Below are 19,755 nucleotides of genomic sequence, written 5' to 3' on the forward strand. Positions count from 1 at the left end.
CCGTCCTTTCCCCCAGGCTGCCTGTGTTTGTGATGGCCTCAAAATACCAGGATGTTGGATAGAGTCTTTGGCTACATGGTCTAGTGTGAAGTGTCCCTGCCCATGGCAGGGATTGGAACTAGATGATAGACTCATAGAATAGTTAGGGTTGGAAAGTACCTTAAAATCATCTAGTTCAACCCCCCTGCCATGGGCAGGGACACCTCACACTAAACCATGTCACCCAAGGCGCTGTCCAGCCTGGCCTTGAACTCTGCCAGGGACGAAGCATTCACAACCTCCCTGGGCAACCCATTCCAGTGCCTCACCACCCTTACAGTAAAGAACTCCTTCCTTATGTCCAGTCTAAACTTCTCCTGTTTAAGTTTTAACCCATTACTCCTTGTCCTATCACTATAGTCACTAATCAAGATTCCCTCCCCAGCATCCTGATAGTCCCCCTTGAGGTACTGGAAGGCTGCTATGAGGTCTCCATGCAGCCTTCTCTTCTCCAGGCTGAACAGCTCCAACTTTCTCAGCCTGTCTTCATATGGGAGGTGCTCCAGTCCCCTGATCATCCTCATGGCCTCCTCTGGACTTGTTCCAACAGTTCCATGTCTTTTTTATGTTGAGGACACCAGAACTGCACACAATACTCCAAGTGAGGTCTCATGAGAGCAGAGTAGAGGTCCTTTCCAACCTTACTATTCTATGATTCTCTGTCAACTGGTCACCCACCCTTTCCGGGGGGGAATTTGAGGGCAATGCTCCTCTCACTGTCCAGGCCTCACCTGGGACAGTATTCTGCCTTGGCTGTGCTCCAGGAGGCAGAGGCCTGCACCCAGGTGTAGGCAATCGGTACTGCCGGCAGCTATTTCCCACCCAGCAGGCAGGCAGGCCAGCAGGCCGGTGAGTAGTCAGTCACTCAGTCAGTGAGTCAGTGCATGCGGGGGAGATCAGGCCACCTTTCTAGGTGGTAAATGGTAGCTGCCTTCTTGAAAATGATTACAATCTCGTACCAGGGGCTCACTTTTCTAACAGGAATGTTTTAATGTGGAAATCGCTGGGAGTGCAAGTTCAGTACATCTTGAGCTGTAAGTTTTGGCTCTTCTGTCTGTTGCCATTTGTGTCTCCTGAGCCTTTGGGAGTGAGAGGTGAGGGGTATCTCAGGGCTATGCCTGCAATCCAACCCCTTGGTAATTTTAATGGACCACTGGCAAATATTAAATGAGGTAGGCAGGTAGCTCAGCTATTTGTTAACAGCATATAGCAAGCTGAGTTACAGTTAAAAATGAAATATTCTTCTTGAGCATCTAAACCCCTCTCCTTTCCTGATTTAATTTCTGTTGAAAATCTCTTTTTTGGTGTAGAATAATGAATATATTCTTAGGTTTTAAGTGTAGCTTATACTAGTGCCAAAATGTTTGGGGTTTTTGATGACTTTTAAGAACATGTTTATTTTCAGAAGCTAACAAGCTTCTGAGAATAAACAACCCCCTAAGTATTAAAAGTTGGTTTTATGTTTGGCTAATATTAACCTTTTGTACTTTTCCAGAAATGCTGATGGAGAGTTGTACCTATCACTGTCACTTTGGGGTAATTTGTGTTCTGTACCCATGTTCCCTTTTTTACTTTCATTTTTATTTTCCTTTTTTTTTTAAAAAAAATGTATTATCTATGCCTTATGTGGTGGAGTAACCAGAACAAATTCTTTGATATTCACATGCATACCTCTGCTCACATAAGTATGCTCATTTTAATGATATCCTTTCCACAAATAGATCAGAAAATATGGTCAGGATCCATGATGGTTAGAATACCACATTCAGAGAGACTATCTAGAAAATGGTTTGACCTTTTCCTTATAGTTCTTTTAGGATTACAGCCTCAGGTTGAAAAAACTGAATACTTTTTAGTACAATATATTTAAACTCAGGTCATATATATGTGTCTATATACTTATGTGTTTTTTTGAAGAGTTTACTAATCAGGATGTGCTGTATAAATACTTCAGTGAAATACAGTAGATACATTATTTAAACTATTATAAGTTCCTAGGTTGCAATTAAAAAATGAAGGTTGTTCTTTAACTTGACTGTCTCATAACTCCATCTTTGTCAATGGCTGGAGTTATAATTGATTGTAATTGGATTGTGTTGAGTTTGCAATGCAAGTTTACAGAGAAGGAAGGAAAAAGAATGTTTCAAACCATCACACTAATTCTACTTTACCTTTATTCAGTCTACAGTATCTTTATATTGCTTCTGCATTATGTTAATTTCTGGCAGATTTTAGTGCAAGAAGAGCTTTTAAATGGTGCTGGAAGTTACAAGTACTCCAGTTTGTAGTCAAAGGTTAGGTCCTTGCCAGTTCTAGTCAGTGAAGATACCCATCAAGGTACTATTCTGCTACTATGGTTTTCTCAAACTGTCCCTTAAAGAATTCTTATCATGTATCTTCAGGACTGAAATTACCTGAGCTTTCAAAAGCTTTTTGCAAGTACTTAATAATGCTTTAAAAGCTAAAATACTGCAACAAGTTAGAAACTAAGTAGGATAACAGAAAGCAAAAGCAGGAATGGGGTAAGAAAGCAAAATCATGCTCTTGCAGGCTTTGCTATATTAGCTCTTTCTTAACTAGTATATTTATGAATGCTGAATGCTAAAAAAAAAAAAAAAACAAACCAAAGAAGAAAAAAACCCAAACAACCCCCCCAACAAACAAACCAACAAAAAATACAACCCCCCTAAAACACTGAGTGTATTAATTCATGTCATGCACTTAAAAAACACTTGAGTTCTTCTAGGCAGAAGGCTTTTGGTGCCCTAGCCACAGGCCCCTCAGGACAGGACTTGCATCAGAGCAGTATGCTTTCAAGAAGCACAAATGAAAATTATGATAATTGAAAATAATCTGTTTGCATGTATTATTGACAGTGCTATTCTATCCAGACTGAATTAACAGCAATTTTTTAACAATGACTGCAGCCCAGATTCATAAAGGTATGAAGAGAATGACACCAAAATTATGAGTTAGGTAAACCAATGGGATGCATTTACCTGGAATACTGTATTGTTTTATGCAATTTCTAATGCAAAGGAAATTCCTAGTAAGGAAGCTCAGAGGAGGGAGGAATATGTCTTTCACACAAACTGAACCTCATAGACTAAGGAGTTTAGAGATGATAAATCATAAGCAGAAATATATCGAATTACTTCTTGGCTGGTCTTGAGCCAAGATATTGAACTGCTGAACTGATCCAACTTGGCAATTTGGCATTCTTATGCCCTTTTGTTTCTACTCCAATTATTTTAAATATAAATTTTAAAGTGGAAGGGATTACCTGTCTGGAAGTTCAGGAAATGTATTTATGAAGTATTGATGCTTATACAACTAAAGAAAAAAGGAGGACAAAGAGCAACTGAGTAAATTGTTGCACAAGTTTCCAAAATAATTAGCAAGTGATAGTGTCTAAATCAATTATTAATTTTATAAGATGAAATAGGAATGCTTTACTGTATCATTTTCCTTAGTAGCATTTGAATACTGCTATTTTTCTTGTTTGTTTTATCTTGTTTCATGCCAGATGTTCTTATTGGAGAAAACAATGGTGGTGTGTTTTAATATTGATGAGTTGATTCTCTTGGGAATAATAGTTTATCTACCTTCTCAGAATACAAATTGCAGGAGCTTTTTTTAAGTGTAATTACCATAATGCATTGCATTTTTAGTGCAACTCTTTTTAAACCTGTGGAAAGAACTTCTTGTTTATTATCTTTCTTTCTTCTATCTACTTTGAGTAATTCTCCTTTTAAAATTATGTATTGTGTTTTGGTGGCCTTTAAAAAGTAAACGTGTAAATCACCAGAGATACTGTGTAATCTGTCAAAGTAGCATATGCTCAAGCATCTTATAAACTAGTAAATAATCATAATATTTCTCTTTCCAAGGTTATTAGTGCATTAATTTAAACAACTGCAGAACAATTGAGGAGTAATTAAAGTACCTTGCCTTAACTTTTTTCTTTTTACAGGCACTTGAACATTTAAGTCCTGAAATTATAAATGATTTGATGACGAGCTGAGTTCGCTATGCAGGCAATAAAAACTGTGGAACAAGAAGTGATTTTTATAAAGGAAACACTTTTGACAGAACCCTTCCTCAAGAAACAAGAGTGCTGCAGAAAGCCGGAGAGCAGGCAGCTCTTCGAGCAGCAGCCATTGGAAGGAGCTGTCTGCAGCTCTCAGTGCTGTACTGAGCATGTCCCAGCGGAGCCCAGCGCTAGCAGCACATTATGCAAAAAGGCAGCTCTAGCAGATGGGAGAGAGCCACAGCAAGCGTTTGCTTCACTTGCATCATCACCGCTTGAAAACAAACCTGGATCGCTAGAGGGGATCTCTCCGGCAGCCCAGTGGAATGAAATCCGAGAGCATGGCTTGATTGCCGAAGGTGTTGCACTGCGAAAAATCATGGGGAATCAAGATGGGAAGCTGAAGAAAAACACAGGTGATGTGCATGAAGGAGGAGAGGATGCCTCTGGGCCCAAGGATACGGATGGCACAAAGAAGGTATCGGGAAGCAGAAGGGGACTGGGGAAGCATGCAAAGGGAAGTGAATCCGGTAAGAAGAAGGGTAAATCAGACTCGAGGGCTTCAGTGTTTTCAAATCTGAGGATCAGAAAAAATCTGTCCAAGGCTAAAGATGGGAATAGTAGTTCACGGGAGGATGTTTTGGAAAGCCAGGCCTTGCATGCTGGAGAGCTGGACAGTACTCATTCGGTTGTTACCAAAACTCCAGATATAAGCATCTCTGCAGATGAAGGGGGTCTCTCAGACACAGATGTAGAACATTTTGAAATCAGAAATGAAACTGTTCCAGCTGCTACAGAGACACAGGATGGACAAAGGACCAGTTCTGGCTCTGATACGGATATATACAGTTTCCATTCAGCCACAGAACAAGAGGATTTGCTTTCTGATATCCAGCAAGCTATCAGACTGCAGCAGCAGCAGCAGGGGGCAATTAACATTGGAACTGAGGACCTTGTCACCAAAACAATGGGCCGACACATGGCTAATTCGCTAGCAGCCCCCTTAGATTTTGAACGGTTTCTTTCAGTAACTACCACCGACAAAGAGAGGAGCCCAGACACTGAGGGTGCTTTTCCAGCAGTATCTGAAATTGTGGAAAACATTCCCGTCTCCTGTGCAACTGAACGTGAACTGAAAGAAGCAGTAAACGGCACAGGCTCTCCTGGAAACGGCTTATTTGAAACACAAGAACGTCAGCTATTGATTGAGAAACAGGAACAGCTTATTGCTGGAGTGGATGCTGTAGCTAATGAATTAGAAGATGATTTATATAGAACTGTGGCAGAAAACCGGTCTCAGACACACAGCTCCACACAACCTTTTCCAACCTCTGTAGCAGACACTGAGACAGAAACTGCTGAAGTGCAGGATGTTGATTTGCAGGGCTCAGTAACAGAGGATGGTATTTCAGATACAGGCCCTGATCATGCTGCTGAGACTCAGGAAGGGAAACACACTCTGTCAGCCAGTCAAGAGGACCTGCATAATGGTTTATCGACGGAAATAAAAGATGGCATTTTGTCCTCCGAGGGGACAGCAGACAGTCCGAATCTTGGTTCCCGATGCTTTAAACCCTATCTTATTAATCCTTGTTACATCAAAACCACAACTAGACAACTGAGTTCTCCAAATCATTCACCTTCTCCCTCCCCATCCCAGAGCCCACTTTCTAAAAGGAGGCAGGAGTTCTTCCAGAAAGCAGAAAAAGTCTCAATCAGGAAGCAGAGGTCTGCTAGTTTGGCAGGTTTATTTAGTCGTTCTGCAGACTGGACAGAAGAGGTATCTAACCACAAATGTGAGGTAACTCAGAAGGTGGGGTCTGCAGACTACTTGGAGCGCAATGGGTTTAGAGAGAAGTTTCAGACTGGAAGAGTGCCTTTGACTCATTCAAGAAAGTCCTCAGGGGTGCAGGCTTCTACAGAGACATTTCCCAATGTCTTTTCAGGTGAGTGACATGTATTAAGTTGGTGTTAGCTATTTGTTTCCCAGAGTGTCTTTGAAAATATATTTAAAATACTTGAATTCAATCCTTTGCATATAAAATTGTCTTTACTTGTGCTGACAGTTTTAAAATTGAAGGCCTGATCTTACAAACACAGTCACATTTCATTAATGAGCATAACCTCTCCATTCAGTGTCAGCCTGGCAGTGCTGCCAGTAAAGGAAGTGTACAATTCTTTTGAAGTTTTTCTTTCTGCTTTTCTCCTTTGTCTAAATCCTGTAGGAAAAGGCTGGATGCCTTAAATTATTCAAAAAATGCTAAGAGCTGCACTGTTGTGGGCAGACCAGCTCTCTGCATAAAGAGATCTTTCATATGTGAAGCTTTCCGTAACTGTGATCCTGTTTGGGGTTTTCTTGTGCTAGCCACTGTTCTGATGTACTGTAAATATTTGAGAGCTGCACCTGGTGTTAGACTGAGGCAGCGATGAGGATTTGCTTAGTACAGAAAGGAAAAAGCCATGCAAGCACAGATGGGCAGCACTACAGAAAAGAACTAATTTCCCCTTCAGAAGGGGGAAAGAAGAGAAGAAAAAATGTTAATGACTTGAAAAGGCAGCATAAAATGGAGCAGGGAAACTGGGGGTAATACAGTTTGGTAGCTGTGACAGGCTGCTGCTCAGGCTACATAGGGTGACTCATTCAGGAAAGCATTCTTCCACCTTGCCCGTTAGGCAGCTTACATCCTCTTATAAAGGCATAGGGATATAGAGTTTACGAATGAGATAATGTGAATATCTATTCACACTGTATGGCTATATTTTCCTGCATTTTGAGGTTGTTTTTTTTTTTTCTCCTTTCTCTCCCACAACTGAAGTTTCTATATAAAGCTAATGGCTAATGTATTCACAAATAGAGAAGGCCTCTGTCACATAGGAAGTATGTATACAGAGGAAACTAAGCAACCTATTCCATTTATTTTTCACTTAAAAAAACTGTAGAACTAAGAATATGGAAAACATGCCCTACAAGCATCTGTTATAAGATTAAAACAGCTGAGTCTATGATCAGATTTGTTTTGAATGTCTGTTCTAGATTCATGAACGTGGTAACCACATATGTACCTGAGCTATACGCAAAAAAAATGGAGTGAGAATATTTGTGCTTTTATGAAAACTAAACAAAATAGTATGGTTTATGAAGGGAACAGTGATGTGATTGAGTAACCACACTCAAGAAAAAAGTTGAGCAATCAACAACTGTTTTGCATAAGACTATCTTGTTTTACCTTGTAAATATTAAAAAATATATAACTTGTAATCATTTGCATTCATAGTTGCTTTCTTTGTGCACATTCTACTCTGCTTGACATCACAGTAATATTGGTGAATTAAACTGTAAGGAAACAATATTAGTGTTTTTTTTGCACAGCAGCCAACTCAAGGAGCTTGAAATACTCAGGTAAAGAATTAACATCATTTTCCAGACTCAAATCACATGAATACTTTAATTCTTCAGTAGCCTTGAATAGAAGTCCCCAATTTCAGTCTTGAAAATTAGAACTTAAGTTTTTAACACAAAAAATGCCAGGCCCCCCTGAAGGAGACCACCTGTGAAGTGAGCTGAATCTTTTTGTGTGTGCTTTAAAGCCCTTCCACCTGTTTTCTAAGATTTTGTTACAGACATCCCTACCTAAAGCTTTACAATTAGAGGTGATCACTATTTTCAGATTTATAGCATATAAAAAGCATTTTTTTTTCTTTAGACATTTGACTGCTTATAAACAACTGTGGGAGCAAAGCTTTAAATTGCATCATCAGTAATTAGATTTTCTTCTTTATGATGGTGCTGTGATGGAAATAAATTTTATGTGGCAAACTTCAAGAACATGGAATTACATTTTAGAGTCCTGTTTCCCAGGAAACAGACTTGTTCACATTTCCTTTCAAGATTTTTATTTACTTATAATAATTTTTGTTTTATCTTGTTTTCTTACCACCAGTTTAGACTTACTGTGAAGGGACCAATGTCCAATGCAACAGTGGCTCTGTCTCTTATGGAAATGATGGTGACCCTCATTTGCATGTACATACTAGCTGTCTTCATAGGCAGAGTACAATTATACCTTTCAATTCCTGCAGAAAAACTTGAAATAAGGCAACTGGGAGTGACATGATAATGCTTCATCTCTCTTTGATCGTTATTCTTTTTAAGAATATACTTGCAAGCTGTAAATTAACAAGAATATAAAAATAACTAGTGTACATAAAAAAGGGAAATTAAACTTAACATTAATATTCCCACAGACTGGCTGTCATTGCTGCAACAACAGAAAAGCTTCTTTATTTAAATCAGTCTGCAGAGCAACAATTACGAAATAATTTCCTTGTAATTTGAATTTTGCTTTTGACAAATGTTGTATTTTAATTGCATGCATGAGATGCATCAATTTGGGGATGTGCCATTAGGCTTTTAGAGATAAAATTCTTCATAGTGGTTCATTCCTATCTTTTAAAAAAAAGAAGCTTCTTGCCTACAGCATTAAATCCCATCTTGCTGTGCAGTGACTGCTGTGTTGTTCTGCGTTTCTAACTAGAATCAAATAAAATATTCCACAACAATTTAGTCATCAATTTTAATGACAGCAGGTTCTATGCCGATAACTGGCCTACTTTTGCACTATATTGTGGTCTGGCTGTGTTGTATTTGGTTTTCACAACGATCAATATGAACTTTTTTAATTCTGCTTTAATGTTATAATGTAGATGGAAACCAACAGCTTGAATGGTAGAGACTTTGCATATTTAAATATTGCTTTATATTAAAAGTAAGCATGGTATTTCAAATTTGATACACTGGCTAGGAATATGGCATGAACAAATTTAGGGGCTTTTCGTAATCCAGGCATCGGATCTATTTCTTTAATGATGAGGACAGCTGTATTTGAAATTGCAGTGACAGTAATTACAAGTTCTAGATTACCTGATGCATAGTGAAGCCATGGTTTTTATGTTGTAGTCCCAGGAGGACAAGAGTTGAAGCTGTATTAATAGGGTTGTCTCTCTAGCTTTAGTATGTGGCAATGACTGATTTACACTAACTTTAAGAGAGTATCTTGGTGGGAAAATTAAACTGTTGTTTCCAAATATTAGCTCAACTGTAACATTAGAGCTAATAGAACAAATTAATAAAAAGGAGTTTATCCTCACATTAATCTGAAGTGCAGGGATTGCAGAGGAACTAGTAAGGGTGTCTGTTACATAAACTGAATGTAAAGTCTCATCAGCTGCCCCAGATGGTAATTAAACTCTTCCAGACAAACCTAGGCCCTTTCTTAATCTCTGTTGGCTAGCTGTAACACACATGCTTCATACATCTCTTTCAAACAGATCATTTATCTTTTAATTTATCTGCAGAGATCTATATTTGTCCTGCTGTAGCTGTAAACAGGAGACAAATAAAAAGTCATGACTACCATAAGACAAGACCTGTTAGTACTGTACTTGTGTGCTCACAGCTGCTTTTTTGATTTCTACAGAGTGCCAGCCTATTTCTTACAAAGGCTGCTTTATCTCACCTCTGCACTGTGTGAATGTCATCTGCACTCACTTGCAGTTCAAGTACAGAGTGTGCAGGCAGAAACGAATGTCTCACTATAGATAAGTATGTGAAAATTTGAAAAAAAAAAGATGAAAATTTGCTTATAAGACAAAATAGATATTTTTAAAGGATTTTTTTTTAGTTTAGTTTTGGGTTTTTTTTTTTTTCCTTGTGATTCACATGATAATGCACAATATGGGTTTATATCTACTGGCTTCCATAATGTAGGAGACTATCACACAACTGTTATTTAAGACTATTTATGCTTTATTGTTTGACTGATGATGTTTCTTATCAGTAGTTGTAGAGCCCTAGAATGGTTTGGGTTGGAAGGGACCTTAAAGACCATCTAGTCCCAGCCCCCTTGCCATGGGCAGGGATACCTTCCAGTATACCTGGTTGCTCAAAGCTTCATCCAAACTGGCCTTGAACACTTCTATGGATGGAGCAGCCACAGCTTTTTTGGTCAACTTGTTCTAGTGTCTTACCACCCTCGCAGTAAAGAATTTCTTCCTAATGTCTAACCTAAATCTCCACTGTTTTAACTTAAAGCCATTTCCTCTTGACCTATCACTCCATGCTCCTGTAAAAAGTCTTTCCAGCTTTCTTGTAGGCTCCCTTTAGGTACTGGAATGCTGCTGTAAGGTCTCCCCAAATACAGATAGGATTTTTTTATCAGATGGCAGTACAGACTCCTCTAGTGGTGCTGCCCAACAACAACTCTTCCTGTGATAGAGAATCATGCATTATATCGAGTGCTGCTAGTAATCAACTGAAGGGAAAGATCCTCCTCTTTTTGTCTTGTAAACCTAAATGGGGGAGAGGAGAGAGTAGGGCTGCAATATTGCACTCCAACTACAGTAAAATGTGTTTGTAAATGGGCTGCAGTATGTTCTTGAAAGACTGCTGAATGCTGGTAAGTTAAAGTGCTGCAGTATGGGAATCGGAGCAATATGAGTAATGCCATTGGAATGCAGTGCTGCCACAGGCTTGTTTTGGTGGGGTCTCATGATTAATGCTTTGATCTTTATCTAGAACTTCACTGGGAGTAGCAGGTTTTGGTCATGGGTTTGAATGTTTGCATCTCTCAAACACTCTCTCAGCAGCAACCCCATTCTGAAGTCTGGCAGTCTGACTCATGTCTGATTGTCTGCTAGACACTTTTGGGATGGAAAAGGGGCAGCTTATAGCTGGAGGTCCATGCATCTCTTCTAGGGTCTGAGCCATAGTCACGGTATAATATCCACACATGGGATCTGGGTAGTCCTGGTTATTAGAGGACATTGTGTGCTTCAGTGAATTCATTTCTGTGAAAAAGCAGTGGATTATTCCAGAGGGAATAGTTATGAGAAGCTGAAGTTTGAAAATATTTCTTGGATATAAATGTGCTTTATTATTTTTAAAACTTTATAAATAGTGGTTTGCGAACTGTTTTGTCCAGTGTCTTTTTTGTTTTGTGTTTTGCTTTTTTTTTTTTATAAAATGGGTAGACTACTTTGCAGAAAAGAAAATTTATTTCTTGAAGCAGACCTCGTTTTTTTTCTTCATGTTGTGGTGTCAAAATTAGAATAAATTTGGAATTAGAAAACTTCTCTAGGAATATTTTCTTCTGCCTGTATATGAGGGATCAATTTCTAATGTGAATCGTCGTCCTGACAGAAAATGCAAAGATACTAATTGCCTAAGATATTTTGTTTGTGCTGTACTTTAACCAAGCTCACTCAGAATATGGCCAAGTGTATTCCTTATAAACTACTCCTTCCAAAATTTGGATTTACGTAAGGAATAGTGGTGATGAAGCATATCCATGTAGGTGTTTCTGTGACTGGCTTTATTCATTTTTAGATACATTTCAAAGCAGCATCGTTCTGTAGCAGTTAGGTGGAATACAACAATTTCTCGAAACTTAGAGGCATATGTTTTCTCTTTTGGGGAGATGAGGTGTGTTGATACAGTAACAGGACAGATGCACTGAGAAGCAATGAAAGGAAGGTGGTGGTAGGATATTTGTGCTTTACACTGTGTCACCTCCTTGCCTCTTCATGTGACAATACAAGGCTAGTTGCATTTCATTAAGTGCTTTGGAAAAGACACCAAAGTGGGTTCGGGAACTGTGTCACACTATCGTTTCCTCTAAGAAGCAGCAACTTTCTGCATTGCTATATTGCAGTTCATGCAAAGGAACTTGGGGATATTGAGATGATCTGTGTTATACTGAGTACCAACTGACTATTCCTCATTTTATTTCTGTATTTTTGCTGTCCTGAATAAGTTTCTTTCATGCTGATGGAAACAGTTAGGCTTTCTGCCCATGAAAAGGAAGTGGGTTATGTTTTCTGATGCAAAATCTTGCTTTATTCTCAGATAAATACAGAATAAGACCTGCAGATTCATAGATGACAGAACTATTGTCAGCTGTTTTGCAAAAGAAGCAGTGGTTATGAGATTGTGTATGTGTGTAAACAACATCACAGTTGTAAAAGTAATTCCTAACATCCATAAAATTAAACATCTGCTAAGATCCATGGAAGTAAAGGTGGTTTTCATTAAAAAAAGAGTGTGTGTGGGAACAACAAAAAAAAACCAACTAGAGCAAAACATTGCCTTCATAATAGAGGGTGTGTATCTAAGCACTGTTTTGTCATGCAGAGACAAGACAATACAGTATGCTGAGAAATAGAGGGAAATAGTTTATAAAATCAATGAAAGAACATGAAGGTCAAGCTACAGCAAGAGAGACGTGCTTAGGTTTTATTCAGGTGAAGTCTAGAGGAGCATATCTGCAGAAATATTTAGGTATGCATGGATTTTATTTTATTTTTTTCTTTTTCATTAAGTGCAGTTCTAATTTTCTGCTTTTCTCCTTTATCATACTGCTTTTTGTTTATGGATACAAAGATGAAAAGCTTTTGTACATCCTTATAAAGATTAAAAAAGCAGCAGTTATTAAGGTTGAAGGAGTTTCAGACTTTGTGTGCACAGGTCCTGGAGAGGAAGGAAATCTAAGGCATGCTGAGGTTCTAATGAATAGGCTGAAAGAAAGTTGTTACTTGTCTCCCACTTTAGAGGCTTCCTAGTTCAGTTCAGTTTTGGTTTGTGACCTGTGGCTGCTTGAGCTAATACTTGGATTTGCTTCTAAAGTAGAGGTGGCCAGACTGCAGTAAATGTCAAGTGAAATGGAGAACTATTGGGAATAAAGAAGTTTTACAAAATTGAGTTATAAAGAAGTGTGTACCAGTTTCGACTGACAAAAGATGCTGTTAGTAATGGTTGCCCCAAAAGACATCAGAGGAGCTTCTTACTTTAAAGAGTTAGACAGAAAGAATTGTGGCTTTCCAGCAGTCTGTGAGAACCTGGCACAGAATACTGCCTTCACATTGCAAATCACCACAGAAACTAAAAGGGTAAAGATGGACAGAATTTAATACTTGCTGAGAGGAACCTAAGTACCTGGAAAACACAATCTGGAAGTTGCCAAGGATGCATGTGGTGCCTGCAAGATTCAGTAGACAGACACATATAGATTCTCTTTTATCATAAACCACTATGATTGGAAAAGTTTTAAGAATATACCTCTATAATCTGCTGTAATACTGCACTAGAACCTGAAGAGCATGCTGGAAAAGTTGTCTCCTCAGAAGGCATCAACTACCATCAAATACTCTCTTTCTCTTCCTGAAGAGAAATTGACGTGAAAAGAGACATGTCATATAGTGTTGTGAGAGAGTACATCTTACTTATATTTTTAGAAAGGTTATTTTGTGTCATGTACCACTGCTGCATCATATTTAGCAAATTGTTTGGTATTTTAAAGCTTCAGCTTCTGAAAGATATTTAGTGATATATGTGACATATAGTAAAATGTAAGAATATATCACATATAGTCACATATATAGTGAAAGGTAGGGGTAAAAACATAATTTAATACTTGTGACAGCTTATCCTGTTGTACATATGTCATATATCAGAAAATTCAGTGTGGGGGAAAGGTGTAAAATCTTAGTCACTGTGAAAGCAAAATTTCAAGGAGCTTAATGTGCAAGCTAGGAAGACAGGGTGCGTCAGAGACTTGTTAATCTGCAAGAATTCTAGAACTGTCACAGGCCATCACAAATATTTTAATATATTTTAAAGCTCTGGTGATAGCAAAGTTATAACATCTGCGTTACAGAAAAAGTGTTGTTGTTACTGCAAATGACTGAAGCAATTATCATCTTGATTTTTGACTGCAGCAACAAGAAAGCTTTGGAATAAATCCTAAAGGAAGAAATTCTAAGATATAATTAGCTATTGGGTATATGATAAAAGGATGAAGAAAAATAGAACAAAATGCAACATGGTTTTAGCAAAGATCAATAAAACTACATTAATAACTTTCTATGTACAGCTGCCTTCTAGACAATGCAAGAATGATAGGAAGGAATTCATCTCGGTTTCCTTACAAAATGGAAATGCTGCAAATCACTCAAAAAAAAAAAATACTGGTGGTTTTGATAAGGGACTCTGTCATGTTACTTCACTGCCACCAGAGATGAACAGCTTCATTTTAGCTTACTTCTACTCTTATCTGTTGTGATACGTAGGTTTGTTCAAACTGTGGAAATTCATTGCATAATTATTGCGAGAGTAGAGCTAAGCCTTAACCTTTGTCCTGATCACAGTGTTTGCAGGACAGCATTTTCATTACCAAGTAAAATTTTTGGTAAACTTTCATCTATCTGTATTATAACACAAATGTCAAAATTAGGAACTGGGCTGGCATTGGGAGTTCATTCATCAGGATGGAGGTCTGCATTGAATTTCAGCTTCACTGCTTCAGCTCTTTCCAACATGATTTATGCAAATAAGGCATATGGTTAAGTAATCTTTTGACACACCATTGGATATATCCTGCAGTTGGTGATGCTGCCATGTCCCATAGCTAGCGCAGGTGGAGCAAGCTGTTTTAAAACACAGCCACTTGTTTTGATCGAGGGATACTATGGTTAAAGAGTGAGATGAGTTTTTTTGAAAACTGTAACATCCTTTCTGAAGTGGCTTTTTACTTCATTAAATGTGGGATCTTTTGTTGTCATATTTGTTTTTGGAGAATCCCATTTTCAGGTTTTGCCAGACCTTCACTTTTTCCACTAGGGCATTCCTGGAAGAATTTCAGGTGTGTTTGTATGAGGTGCTACTTTTGCCCAGTGTGCATTGTGGTGGCCCTGGCAGTAATCAGCAGGATTCTCTTGCCAGGGGCAACTTGTACCCTTGCTTCCAAAAGGGAGCATATTAATGTGTGTCCCCTTGCTTTTCTGTGCTACTTAGAGCTGTTAGCCTAGTGATTCTCTTTCTGTAACTGTGTAATGGGTTGCTTGTTTAGCTGAGTGAGTAAAAATCTCAATGATAGTTATTCAAGCTTTCACAATCCAGAATCTGTTGAAATGATTAGTGATTATTGTGTGGCTAAAATGGATGGGGAGAGGGAGGGAAATAATTGAGTTACACAGGGTTTGATATATTGTGGTTCTAAATTAGAGCTGGTCAAGAGATTTTGTAGAAATTTAACAATCAAGAAGGGTACTAAGAGATGGAACACCATAAAATTGAAGATTGAGATGCCAAGAGATCCAGATAGCTTGGCAAAAGTAATGTGGTGTTTACTGTGATAATCAGCTACAGAACTGATAGATGTGAAATTAATAATTGATAGCTTTATTCAATTTGTTTGAAGAGTTTGTGAATTTAAGAAGTCAATCAATCAATACATTATCCACTGGAATTTGGTAAATACATATTTCTGACTTTGAAATTACAAGTATTACAAAAATTAACTGTGTGTAAGCAGGCATAGAAAACTGGGTGACAGAGGGAGATAGTGTTGATATGTGTCTTTTTCTTAATTCTCTTGTTTAAACAGACTTTGAGCTAGTATGTGGCTTCTGTTCCTACCATCCATGTGAACAGAGCCAGGAAATTTGAAGACGGAAAATCAGAGCACAGTCCTCTCAGACACTTGCACGTATCCCTAACTTGAGTAATGTTCTAAATACTAAAATATAAGATATATATGAAGAATAAACTGATATGTATATATAAAAATGCAATACAAATATGTGGAGAAATCAATATATAATCTCTTGGTTTGTTTTCTTTTCCCTTAAAAATGTTTTTGTGTACAGACAGTGAATGCAGGTATTAGCTATTATGCTAATAATAAGAACAAAAATAAATATCTTTATGCCAGAATTATAGTACCATAACCCTAGACCTTGTCTAGTTTTATTATTTTTATGGTTTATATTGCCTGGAAATTAGACTTACAAAAACTAATTTGTGTTTATTTATAGTAGAAGGATTAGGTTATTTTCTTTCGGTTATGCAACCATGTTATGCGCACTGACGTGTTGTGTGGTCGGTTTTCCATGTTTTATGTAACCAGGCTGTGAGAAAGCTGTCAGGTGGTTTTATGAAAGTATCTGTCAATGAAAATTCAATCCCTTTAAAAAAACAAACAAACAAACAAAATGAAAACAAAACAGCCAATGCAACCTCACAGTATGAGAGATCTGAAAGAGTTTCCCAGTCTAAATCAGCAGATGAGTAGAAACTCTGCAACAAAAAAGAACAATAAATGAATTCTCTAATACTGGAATTTTGGTCATAATCTCCCAGGTTATTCTTCAGGCAAGCAAGAGGCAAACCTGTTACTTTTTTAGTGCAAATTTATAGTAAATTTATCCAGGACATGGGCTTATCATTTGAAGAGATGACTGGAGTACTGATTTCCAGTTCTGTTTCATTCCCGAAGTTCCATACACACCTTTAAAAACCACGTCTTTCTCAACAGTCATGCGTTGCACTTTATATCTAGGCTGACTGGTGTAGGTAGGTTAGCTGAAAAACTTGCGATATGAAAAGTTTATGAAATTAAAGTAAAATATTAAATGTAATACTTTTAATCCTTGAAATGTTAATTTTATATGTGAAATATTAGCTATTGAGTGCTTTGTATATTTGAGAACTAGGAAGGCATATTAAACTGCTGGAAGGTGAAAATGAAGTGCTATTGACTTGCCCCTAGGAAATGATTCAGCAAGTTTTTGCTGTGTAGTTTGGGGAGATAGGATGAAAGACTAAAACGTGTACTGCAAAGTATATAAGAAATTACATGTAGTTGCAATTACTAGCTCATCTGTAAATATGGAAATCTTTGCAGTGTTTCTTTGTCTCAGACATGATTGTCCCCTTCTGGTATCTTGGGAAATGTTTGGTGCTGCGCAGTTCAGGTGCTTTGCCAGATCATTAGGCTTCAGTTAGCTGTGACCTTGATGGTGGTATATGTAGGAAAAAAAACAGGGAAAAAATGGAAAGGAGGAATGATGTGTACAGTGTTTCTTAATGTTTGAAAGCTGTAGAAATCAGATTTTCTTTTTCCCTACTTACCATTCCTTTTTTTTTTTTTTAATTTATAGGATTATTTTTAACAATTTTCATCCTTTCTAAATGAAAAAAAAAATTATCATTGTCTTTTTGTATTTTGTAAGACAAATAGAAAACATATTCTAAACAGAAATACACCATTTTGTCCATGTCTTCTGTCCTGGGTTCAGCAGTAGCAGTCATTTTTTCTCCTTCTGGTAGCTGGTGCAGTGCCGTGTTTTGACTTTCGGGCTGGGAACGGTTGCTGATAGCACCTATGTTTTGAGTTACTGCTCAAATGTTTGGTTTGTCCAAGGACTTTCTGAGCCTCATCCTCTGCCAGGGAGGAGGGGCAGCCGGGAGGAAGCAGAGACAGGACACCTGAGCCAGGCTAGCCGAAGAGGTATTCCATACCACAGCACGTCATGCCCAGGGTGTAACCGGGAGTTACCCAGAAGGGCGAGGAATTTGGAAGGTTGGAGGAGTTATCGGTCGGTGCTCGGTCGAGCAGGGTGGGGTAAGTTATGGGTCGGTGGCTGGTGAGGTGTTGTATTGTCTTCACTTATTTCCTTTTTCATTATTATTATTAGTAGTAGTAGCAGTAATGATTTATGTTATACCTTAGTTATTAAACTGTTCTTATCTCAACCCGTGGGAGCTACATTCTTTGGATTCTCCTCCCCAACTCTTCGGGAGTTGGGGGAGCAAGGGAGGGTGTGAGTTAATGAGCTGCGTAGCTGGTTTTAAATCACGACATTTCTTCCTTTTCCTGCACAATTTCCCTAAAATGAAGTAAGGCCTATAGTACTTATGGCTTCAGAACTTATAAAATTTCTTTGCTGTGTGAGCATTTCTGATCTCACTGAAGTGGAAAAAAATAAGAGTAAAGTGGGGGAAAAAAAGGCAAGTCAATTTGAGCTTTTGAAGATGTAAGAAGTACGCGCATCAATCAAGTTAACTGTTGATGTGACTCTGAATATGGTGTTCAGAACTGGTGTTATACTGAAGCTGTTCACTCTGTATCAGGAAAAACTAAAACGGAAAGTCTGTCTCCAGTCTGTAAAGGTTAAGATGTGCTGATAAAGCTGCTGTGCTAATGGTGAAAGTGCGGCATAGTGCTCTGGTTGTTAGAGGACAGAATTGCAGGAGAGGGGCAGAAGGGAGAGCTTTCAGAGTATAACTAATTTTTATCATTAGTCTCAACTTATTCTTGCTGACAGCTGTGCTCCAGGCTTTTCCAAATGCAGTGTAAGGAGGATAGGAGACAGATTTCTAAAGATAAATGTGAGGTTATAACACCAGGATCCTTAGGGAAATATTATTGCAAGCTCTGCTGAAGTGCAGTGCCTCAGTGCATGTGTGTTTTTTTTTTTTTAGTGTTGAGTGACTACGGTAGTTTTCTTCTGTTTCTCCCTTCTATTTGTACCTCTCTTTTCAATAATTAAGTAAATCCAAAGCCAGAAACAGCACGCTCGTGATATTGCTAGTTATTACGCATTTTATTGCTTACCTCATAGCTTTTTTGAAATGTTGGTCTTCTAAGCAGATTGGACAGGAAGAGAGTTATAATGTGAATTCATTGAGTTGGGATTTGACTATTACTCTGTGAAAATTACTGTACATGCTTTCAACATTCAGTAATTCCATAGACAATAAAGTGTAAGGCAGACCTGTGTTTTGGAACAGTGTAGGTACTTATTTTTAGTGTCTGCCTGAGGAGAGAAAATGTTGCCCTGGAATATGAGGTAATTGTAATAGACCAAATGTGCTTTCTTCTAAAACAGGCAACCTCTTCATCCAAAGTGACTCATAGTGCAGCTCATGACAGGCAAGTTAGTTCACATTATCAGTACTGATAGCCAAGGTCTGTACTGTAGCAATTGTTGCTGTATGGAAAGAGGTATAATACATACACACAGCCAACTCTCCAGGCCAAGGGAGAACCTGTGGTTGTGTCAGGATGGTACCAAGTGAGATTATTATATAAAATATGCACTTTATATAATAGTTGGGATTTTACGTTTCATTATTCATTATGTCAAATAATGTTTGTAGCATGTCTTTTGGTAGGTTCCTTCTCCCTCCACGTTGCATTTGAGTAAATGAAGTTGCGGTAAATCTGAAGTTGAAAATGATTATTCAAGAATAGTTACATGTGTTTTTTTTTCAAAAAGTATGAATAGAAACCATACTGGAACTTGTGAAATTTCATTCTGCAGTTAATAGCTTACATATTCTACAGAGGAGGTTTGTATGAACAGTGCTACTTATAAGGATAGTATGAAGAACTGTAATGTCATACAGGAGACAAGAAGCTCAAAGTGCTTCATCTTCATGGGAATGGGAAGAAGTGACCATGACATGGAAATGGAGAATATGGAATTTGGATGGTCAGCCAGAAGACCCAGGCTGAGCCATGGCAGCTAAAATGTCACAGAATATCCACAGAAGGCCAGAGTACCCAAAATTTCCAAATTTATTTCATGTTTACATTCTTTTAGTTCATTAATTGTGTAATTCTGTGTAAGAAAAGAAAAATCTTTTTATCCCTCTCTGGGATTTAAGAAGTCATTCTAAGCTCCTAAAAAATAACTTAAGGAGTTTATAGTCATAACTTGCCAAGGGTTTTGGCAAGATCTTCAGAATACTGATTTCATCTAAGGCTGAAATTTAGCTGCAGATCTTCTCTAATTCAGAACTTAGTATGCCTCCCATCTGAAGCCAAACTAATACTTAGGGGTAAGGC

The 19,755-nt window shown here is 38.0% G+C and overlaps 1 protein-coding gene across 2 annotated transcripts in view; it reads left to right on the forward strand.

Annotated features, from left to right (window-relative positions):
* FMN2 (formin 2) overlaps nucleotides 1-19,755 on the forward strand; it is a 176,983-nt gene that overhangs the window by 13,735 nt on the left and 143,493 nt on the right. For both annotated transcript variants that reach the window (XM_031046248.2, XM_034060972.1), the window contains exon 2: nucleotides 4,013-6,015. In XM_031046248.2, the coding sequence (XP_030902108.2) occupies nucleotides 4,071-6,015 (1,945 nt within the window). In that variant the 5' untranslated portion in view covers nucleotides 4,013-4,070. The remainder of the gene's footprint in view (nucleotides 1-4,012; nucleotides 6,016-19,755) is intronic.

This window comes from Melopsittacus undulatus, chromosome 3, assembly GCF_012275295.1.
Source record: "Melopsittacus undulatus isolate bMelUnd1 chromosome 3, bMelUnd1.mat.Z, whole genome shotgun sequence".
Taxonomy (NCBI): domain Eukaryota; kingdom Metazoa; phylum Chordata; class Aves; order Psittaciformes; family Psittaculidae; genus Melopsittacus; species Melopsittacus undulatus.